The 9401-nt window shown below is 46.1% G+C and overlaps 1 protein-coding gene across 3 annotated transcripts in view; it reads right to left on the bottom strand.

Moving 5' to 3' along the window:
• Positions 1-969: 969 nt before the first annotated feature.
• The window catches only part of LOC110548758 (organic cation/carnitine transporter 2), a 28171-nt gene continuing 19739 nt past the window's right edge, over positions 970-9401 (bottom strand). For all 3 annotated transcript variants that reach the window (XM_021637320.2, XM_060363722.1, XM_060363721.1), the window contains 5 exons: positions 7809-7909; positions 5885-6099; positions 4019-4201; positions 2678-2813; positions 970-2338 (listed from right to left, as the gene is read on the bottom strand). In XM_021637320.2, coding sequence (XP_021492995.1) covers positions 2251-2338; positions 2678-2813; positions 4019-4201; positions 5885-6099; positions 7809-7909 — 723 coding nt within the window. In that variant the 3' untranslated portion in view covers positions 970-2250. The remainder of the gene's footprint in view (positions 2339-2677; positions 2814-4018; positions 4202-5884; positions 6100-7808; positions 7910-9401) is intronic.

Here is a 9401-nt window from a genome sequence, read left to right as displayed (position 1 = left end):
CCCCTCTCCCCCAGAGAAAGTGCAAGGTATTCAGGCAGTACAGTGTTTGCTTCAGGAAGTCATGAATGCCTGGAACCAGACACCAAGAATAAAAGTCAGTGCAGAAATGGTGAGCAGAAATGCAGTTCACAGTCTGGGCTCCTGAGGTAGCCAGTTATCAGGAACCCAGCTCAGGACCTGGATCAAGAGGACTGGAAACCAAATGAATCTTCCAGATGTGCTGCTCTTTATTACTCCTGAGACAGAGGCCCCTGGTTGTCATGTGGTATGGCCTTCAGTTGTCCAACTAACAGCTGAACTTTGGATTAGGTCCATTCAGACTGTCCAGGTCAGATCACTCTGTATCACATGTCTTCTGCACCCCCAGTGCTCTCTGCCCTACCACTCACTCAGTAGCTTCAAGGAGCGCTTCAGGCAGACTCTGGCCAGCTTTGCTGAGGTGCAACCTAAAAGGCCTAACTTGGCTCTGCTTTCCATGCAAGAACAGTATCTGTGTGCAACTCATGCCTATGTAAACTTGGAGTATACGGAACAGACACCCTCCAGTGTTGTCTGTTTGCATGGGTGATGATAGGCAAGTGCTCCCCACTCTTCTTCATGGTGCAGGTGTTTTTCAGATGTATTTCCCAGGCTTCCTCAGAGATTCAGGAAACTGTAGCACCCTTTCCTTGGTGCTGTTCAACCAAGAAAGCATTCTAGTACTGGGCCTCCCTCCTTCCCTGTTCTGTATCCCTGCTCCTCAGAGTCCTACTCCCAGGAAAAGTACAAAACTGTACAGAAGTGCTAGGCATAGGCTGTTTCCAGAGAGGCCCAGGCTGAGTGCACCTGGCTAATGTTTCACGGTCAATATGAAGTAGATGCTTACTACAGAGTACTTATCCCCAAACCAATGCTACAATTAGCCTACAGAAGAGTTACATACAGTGTGGCAAGGGCCCACCAAATTCTAGGAATAAAGATTGTAGTCTGTTCTATTATTAAAAAAAATCATAGTTTATTAAAACCATCTCATTGCCCAAGGCACTTCAACAGCTTGTACAAAGTACAGGTTTTTGTTTTTTTTTTAAGTAGGTGAAGTATGTGCTTTGACAGTACCATGGCAACATAATCAGAAGAGAAGACAATCACACTGAACACAAAATACCCACCGATGTTACACGACTGCAGACAGCAACTCTGAGAGACTGTGAACACAATTTACATTTCTTCCTTGTAATTTTCCCCATGATTATACATAGTGTTAACAAGCATAGTGTTATTGTTTTCGGCACTCAGAGCAGCTCTAGTGTAAGGCTGGGAAGGCCTTGTATGGTGGCAACTGCACACCACCAGCCAGGGTAATCCTGGGCTGAGAAACACACAGACAGTTCCCAAGTCTTTGATGAAGGGTGAATAGCTTGAGACACACAGAGATGACACACAGAACATACCCCCACGACAGTGCTGAGAGAGGGAAGGGACACTTTCTTGTCCATACATTTCCTTCAAGACACAGACAGTTCTGTCTGGGAGCCAGAATTCTGACTGAGACAGCAGTGGAAGCCAAGCCTTGTGGATTTCTCACAGGGTCTGAACAAGCCCAGGACTCTGACCAAGACACACACAGCACAGAAGGCTGTGGGACTGAGCCTTCACAGTCCATACACTGCCTGCTTTATGTACCTGCTTCCACTTTAGTTTCATTTGGGGTTCCCTACGTTTGTGTTCTGTAGTGGGTTAAATTAATCATAGAATTTTTGTAATTTAGAAAAGATGAGAAGTCAAACTCCCCATAGAATAATTTCTTTTCTGAAAGTATTTTTTTTCCCTTCTGGTGCAATTGATCAAACCCAGGGCCCTGTGCATCCTAGGCAAGCACACTGCCACTGAGCCACATCTGTTCCCTTTCCTGTAAGTTCTCCAGTTAGGGAAAGGAGGGAAAACGGACCTGCAGTTCTATCTGGTCCTTCTCAGGCCTTCTAAAATAACATAGCACGTCTAGCAGATGTTTTCATAGTCTTCCAAGTCCCACTGGTTCGAGAAACTCATTAACTTCTTTGGAAAGCCCAAGTCCACCACTGCAATGTGATGTGCAAGCTTTCTGTGGTTAGCCTTGGTGTCCCTGGAGGAAGGCGGCTCTCTAGGATGGATGTCCCCATCCACGAGCACATTAGACACAAGGTCAACAGAACAGAAGAGCCCTGGGTCATTGACAGTGTTTCTGACAACAAGTAGGTTTTCCGTTCAGGTTTTCAGCTTCTGGAGCAGGTGTTACAAGGCTGTGCTCTTTAGGACTTTTGGGCTTTCTTCACCATCTTTTAGCGTCCTTGTCTGGCTTTGGGTATACCATTGTTTTATTCTATTAAAACAACCAAATCAAATGTTAGTAACAAACTTTAAAAAGGCACCTACCAATATCAAAACAGGTAAAGTAGATATGAAGAAAAACAAAACACATGGTAACTTTTGATGCTTTTCTTAGTCTTTGCACTAAGCTAGAGCTGTTGCTTTCGTGAGCATGCAAATGTATACCGATCACATAGGATAAGGCCATTGCCCTAGATAGCACTGTGGTTAAAGTAGTCCACGTATTTGTGAAACAGAGTGTGCAGGGAGCACTACTATAAGCAGCATGCCCCTAAGACCTGGCCAGGCCCAGACCCAATGCACCGAAAGTGTTAGCAGGGAGGTCTCTTACCCTTTGACCCTTAGCATCTGGTCAATGGTGTCTGGGAGAGGGACACCAAAGCTCTCTGGGAAGAACAAGGTGAGGATAGCTGTCAGGATGGTCAGGCTTCCCATGAGGATGTAAGGCAGGAAGCGGTCATAGGCACCTGTCATCGAGCAGAGGACCCAGGTTACAGTGAGACTTGGTCTCATTCTGGCCCTTTATTCTCTCAGCACTCTATATAGGACTTGTCTTCCTGTTGGTTCTAGCACTTCCCAAGCATGGGCTGCCCAAGTGAAGTCTGGCATCTAGACAGTCTCTGAGCCCAGACCTAGCACAGATGTGCCCAGAGGTCAGGCAGTGACCACATTGCACAGGGGAGAGGAAGAGACAGCAAGCTGCAGGGATTTCAAGGAAGACAATGTATTTATCTAGGACAGGAACAACTTTCTCCCTCTACATATGTATCACAGTTTGTTATGCATGTTAGGGTCCCATTGCCTATTAGAGCCATGTAGCATGTGTGCAGAGTACTTGCTACTCTCTGGACACTGGCAGGTCCTCTCCAGAGCCACAGATGTGCAGAGGAGGAGAAGCTGCCAGAGGGAGCACTTCTCTGAGCCAGAGAAACTTGTCCTGCTAGATACAAGGTCAAATGGTAGATCTTTACAGGCATAAAACACCCTCCCAAGTAAGTGTGCCAATGCAGGCTTGTATGCCCCTACTCGGGAGGCTGAGGCAAGAGGAGCAAAAGTTCAAGGGCTATTGGGCTACAGAGCAAGTTCAAGCCCAGCTCACACAACTCAGTGAACTTGTATCTTAAAAAGTAAAGTGGGGGCCAGGGAGATGGCTCGGCTGGTTAAAATACTTGCTGCTAAGCCTGGTGACTTAAGTTTGATCCCCAGGATCCACATGGTGGAAGAAAAGAAGTGACTCCTCTAAATTGTCCTCTGACCTCTGCATATACATTAAATGAATGAAGTGTTCTAAGTTATGGCAACTGTTAATCCATCAGACATCTTGAATGGAGATGAGTCTCTTCATGTTCCTAACTCCAAGAAGAAGTTCCTTCAGTAAAGTACACTGACTCTTTAAAGCATTTCTTAGGATAAAGAAGTTGTAGTTTGTGTTGGAGGGTATGGGAAGACTGAAATAGAATCTGCACACTCTCTCATCCTCATCTAGCTGGTTTCTGAGTTGTTTTCCATTTGCAATTGAGTGCCTTCTCCACACTACCTTTGGAAAGGAACCTTCTCCAAGCCAGGGATTCAGTAACTGATGCATCCTGCTGACTACAGCGCTTGTTCTCCAGTTCACATTAAGGCTGCTTAGAACTTCTGTTCCACTGCTCCAGTGCACCACGGTACTTACCAAGGTAAACAAAGTAGGGAGATAGGATGCTGCCAAGGCGAGATGCTGTGGAGCTGACCCCCACACCCATGTTTCTGACCACCGTGGGGTACAGCTCAGCTGTGTACACATAGACCATGGAGTAGGCAGAGGTGATTCCAAACTTTCCCACCATCACCAGGGCAGTAGACAAATAAAACAATTCTAGGGAGACAAAGAAAGATAGCGAAGGCAAGAGGGATCAGTGTAAGGGTTGCCCCTGTCTCTTCCCATTTCTCCCTGATTTGGGGTAGAGAAAGTTGGTTAGTTTCTATAGCAGGATGGCTAAGATTTCTGAGGGGATTACTAAATGGAGACTGGACATTCAGTTATGTGAGCATACAGCTGTTCCTCAACTCAGAGGCCGAGATGGTAAGTGCCCAATCAGCCCAGTCCACCTGCCTTCCAGAAGTCATCCTGTGTTAGGAATGAGATACTGAGGGGGAGTTTAGTTCAAGCTCAGCTCATGCTTGTAGTCTACTCAAAAAGTTCATAGATCTGGGCCTTTGAGATGACTCAGTGGGCAACAGAGCTTTCAGCCAAGCCTGGAAACTTGAATATGCTCCCCAGGATCTACACACTGGAAGGAGAGAATCTACTCTTCCCACTTCCTGCAAGTTGTCCTCTGACCTCTACATGTGTCCTGAGAAACATGTCTCCCTGCTCCAAATAAGTAAGTGCAATAAAATCATTGAAAAACTCTATAAACCATCTGAACTTAGGGATGATCCTTCAGTTGACTTCACTGCCTGGTGAGTATAAGGAAGTGTCCACTGGTCACTCTGAACTCAGGTGAGAGCCACTACAGCCACTCCTAGGTTCCTTCTGGCACATTATGGGCTATTCCTGTGAAGAGGGTCTCAGTGTCACAGGCCTCAAAGTGACTACCACAGGTTCCAAAAGCCACAGGAACATGAATGATTCTGGGACATGATGGACAAATGAAGACTTGCCATTTGTTCTATGAATTATCAGAAGGGTTCCTCCTGGCCACTAGTGGGATACCAAGGCAGTTTTACCTGCCAAATCCTGTCTGTAGACTCTGAGACCTTTCTTTTCTTTCCTTATTACTAGTTCATTTGCTGCCCTGAAGCACACTGAGCTCAATACCTGTCAGACCTCTGCTTTTATTATCTATCTATCTATCTATCTATCTATCTATCTATCTATCTATCTATCTATCTCATGTAACCTAGGTTGGCCTCAGACTCCCTAGATAGCCAAGGATGCCCTTGAACTTCTGATTGTCTTGCATCCTCCCTCTCAAGTGTCGAGATTACAGGCATGACCCAGCATGGCTTGCTCATTTAAATCGTCAGAAATGTTCTGACTTTCTCATGGTGTTCTGTTACCTCATTTAATTCTACTGAATGCCTCTTGTTCAGGGTGCTACCCATGACTGCTCTTTAGATGAGCTCCTGTTCCCTTTGTTTCTGCTCACACACAGTAACAACATCTGCAGAATAACAGCATCTAATTTGTTTGTTGTCTTTTCCACTAGAAGCATCCTCCATGCATTCCCCCTCCAGCTATTCCTTGAATAGCAAAGTAAGAGAGAAATAGCAGGATGACTCTCATTCCTGTTTATTCCAGAGAGGAAACATATATGACCATGTTAACTTGGCATTAGAGCTTCATTAACCAACAGCTCATTGCTTTCTTCACACTGAACAAAGCCCAGGCCGTGAAGAACGCTCTGGCTATGTGACAGCATCTCTTGACTTTAAGGGAGCATTGTGTACACGTGGCATAGATGTAATGCTCTTGACTGTATTCACGCCATGATAGCTTGGTTCAAGGGAAGTGAAACAGAGAAGACTCAGGTCTACAAATCAATGTACTCCATACCTGAAGGCACTAGCTGTATGAAGAGAAGGACACTGCCACCCAGGAAGAGGGCAGCAGCAATGGAATAGCGCCGGGGCAAGTGCTGCAGCAAGATCCAGGCCACCACATAGGCTGGGACTTCAACAGCCGCCAAAAGGAAGCAGTTCATGTAGACGTTCCCATGCAAGTTAGGAGTGTCAAGAGAAAGTCCGAAGTAGCCCACCGATATGGTCAGCCTGTAACAGGGCACGGAAGACAGCTGGAGAAGCAGCATCCATCTCTCCAGACCCACACACCTTGACAAACATTCATCTCGAGAATTCTGATCTGCTCTTGATGTAGGGAATGGGAGGGCAGTGGTAGACCTCACCCTGTGCCGTACTTCAAAGAGCAAAAATTAACTTTCCCTGGCCACAATGAGCCTTGTATACATATCCTTCCAGTGAACCTTCAGAACATCCCATAAAGAAAGTGTCACAGTAAAACAGCCTACATGACTAACACAAACTTAATAACTAGGGAAAAGTCCCAATCTTCATTTCAACGTTAAAATCCTACCCTGAAGCATTTGGAAAAAGCTAATTTCCTGTTGTATGTGCTTCTCCAAATGGCACCTGGAAAAGGAGCTAGAGAGTGAGTAATGGCCTGGGTACGGTATGACAGAAGTGGAGGATTAAGGTGGAACATAGCACAACATGTGGAGAAGGACCCTCAGTAGACTATCAGCAGCCAGGAAAAGGCTGACAGCAACCCTACCTACTATGTCCTGGAACAGGGAGCTCTCAATGGTGAGGCCTCCCTGTCTTTTAAACCACCCCCATGCCTAGCTCTGATGCTAGTAGTAGGTGCTTTCTGTCAGTGACCTGTACTCTTTGAGAGACCAGACTATCTTTAACTCATGTACATGTTGAAGACACAGCTGGTACAGAGAAGGAACAGAGTAAGTAGGCTCACAAGCCCCAGGAAACTCGAGAGCAGAGGGAGAATGTGGGTGATTCAGAGTAGGTGGTGTATCTCAGGCTGGAAGTCTGAGGTACTGTCTCCATGCTGGTCCTGTTCTCAAAGCAGATTCAGGTGTGCTGCATGGCCTTTGAGGCATCCTGGAGAATTCATTTTAAAATAATGACTCACATGCCAATCCCCACCCCAAACCAGGAAGCAAACTAGTTTACGGCTCCAAAGCTGGCCGAGTCCATCAGGAAGTCCATCTTATCACCACTCATCCAGTAGACTGAGAATCTCCAATATCCCAAGGGTCTGGCAAAGCCATGCAGGCAGCCTTGTTCCTTTTCCCTGGTAACTCATAGATTCTTTCCTAATAACTGTGCAACACCTTGTCAGAAGAAATCTGGAGAGGACATCAGGCCGTGGCCTCAACTTCGGTGTAGTGTATGAACATCCCAGAAAAGCCATATCTCACTTTCATGCTTTCAGAAAGCTGACAGCAGCCTCTGGAACCTAAAGAATAAAGTGCCTTCATTGAGACCCTTCTTCAAACCCCTGACTGTCCTGGCCAGCATGAGTGTCATCAACAGAGAACAGTTTTAAGAAGAAATAACCAGATGGGGGAAGGGAGTAAGATGTGCATGTTATGTGCAAATGATAGACAACGTGATCCCCCTGTAGGGGAGCTCCCTCTGTCTCCATGAACACAGCAGAGTTGTCAGCCTTCTCCTGGCCATGTACCACAGATAATCTACTGAAGGAGGGGACAAGGGACAGGAACAACTAAGCAAGGACCTTGTGAAACAAGGTCCTAGATCCCAAACAGCCTCCATGCTCATTTTCTCCTTTTCTGGGTTTCCACTGCATTAAAAATGGTTATGTCCCTGTGGCTGCCATCCTTGTGTCACGTGATGACAGAGGCTTGCAGCTTTGGTTGAGGCACATCTGCAGACAGGAGTCCTGAGAGTGGGTGAGGCTCAGGCAGGTCTCACTTACGCACCACAGGATTATGGACATGATGGTGATGGTCCTGATATTTCTGGTTCGGATCAGATCATAAATGTGGTGTGATGGAGGCTTCTCGGAATTTAGGTTTTGTAACTGCAGGAAGAAAATAGTTAATGGTATAGGAAAAGGGAAAGTTGGAAACTGTCTCATATCGACACATACCTGGAACCTATCATTTTCACTATCTACTTCTCAAAAGTTAGGTAGAATTCTAAGGTTTTTCCTTGAAAAGACTCACAGGAGACATCCAAGCCCCGTGCAGCCTTAGTCAATGATAAACTGGAATGAAAACCAATGAGAGACAGAGAGGTGTACAGCAATTGCAGAGGCCCAAGCTGACAGCCACCTCACTGCATCATCCTGCCTCTCCTCACTGGCCACCCTCCAGGGAGGCCTTCGGGAATTCCTGTGCTAGGCTGACTCCCTGTTCTCTTGGTCAGAGAAAAAGAAAAGGCTGTGTATTTTACTCAGCTGATATGGAAGTGGAATGAATGCTGTGAGTCCTCATGTTGTGTAGTTACTGGTCTTCTCCCAGAAATTAAAAAAAAAAAAAAATCTAACTGAAAACAGGAGAACTGACCCACCCTTCCCCCAGATTAACTTCCTATGAGATTTGGCAGAGCCAAGGCCATCACTAAGCCACATGTCTAAATACACTGAAGTTGTGTTCTTAGGTAACCCAGCTTGGGAGCTTGTTTTTACCAGTTCAGTAGTTGGCCAAAAGGTCACCTTGCCACTCATAGATTCTACTGTAACAGTCTCGTTTCCTCAGCGAGGCTTATAGATTCACCCAGACTGATCCTCTGACTCAAATGCCACCAAAGCCACCTCACTTAAAACGCTCTTGGCCCTGACTCCTGTGCTTCAGAGCCCTTCTTGAACATGCTGAATGACTGCTGCTGCTGGGCCACCACTTAAACGATAGCAGGGCTGTTTGTGGCTAACAGCTTCTTGGCTGCTTGTAAGAACTGCTTTTCTTTCTCATAAGCTCCAAGTTCTCATCATGCCCAGAGCATCTCAAACATGCCTGCAGCTTACTCTTCAGCATGGTTGCAGGCAGCTGTTCCTCAACTAGCCTCCATTCTTTAAGATCAGAGACATGTCTGCCTGGGGCCAACATCATGTGTCTGAGGAAAGCAGCCTGCTGTTGAAAAAGGCAGGAAAGGGAAAAGGAAGCAAGAACTAGGACCACGCAAAGCTGTGGTCTCAGAGTGTCTGAGAACTGGGGAGAGATGAGGCCATCAGAAAGGACCAGGCTCCAGGATATGGGTAACAACAAACTGAGATAATAAAAGGAAACAGAACACTGCTAAGTGCATCTATCCGTGTTCTGATTCTCTTCAGCCGACAATCCCCGAGGCATAAGAAACAACCACTTCCCAAAATGCTGAAGTTGATAAAAGCCTATTTCTCATGAAGGGTGTTACTATTGAAAGACATAATTAAGCCAGGAATGGTGGCATGCCACTTTAATCCCAACATTTGGGAGGCAGAGAAAGTCATATCTTTGTGAGTTTGAGGCCAACCTGGTCTACACAGAGATTTTCAGACTAGCCATCGTTACATAATAAGACCATATCTTAAA

Source organism: Meriones unguiculatus, chromosome 11, assembly GCF_030254825.1.
Source record: "Meriones unguiculatus strain TT.TT164.6M chromosome 11, Bangor_MerUng_6.1, whole genome shotgun sequence".
NCBI classification, from domain to species: domain Eukaryota; kingdom Metazoa; phylum Chordata; class Mammalia; order Rodentia; family Muridae; genus Meriones; species Meriones unguiculatus.
The sequence above is the reverse complement of the archived record's forward strand: the minus strand, read 5'-3'. Positions and strand labels throughout refer to the sequence as shown.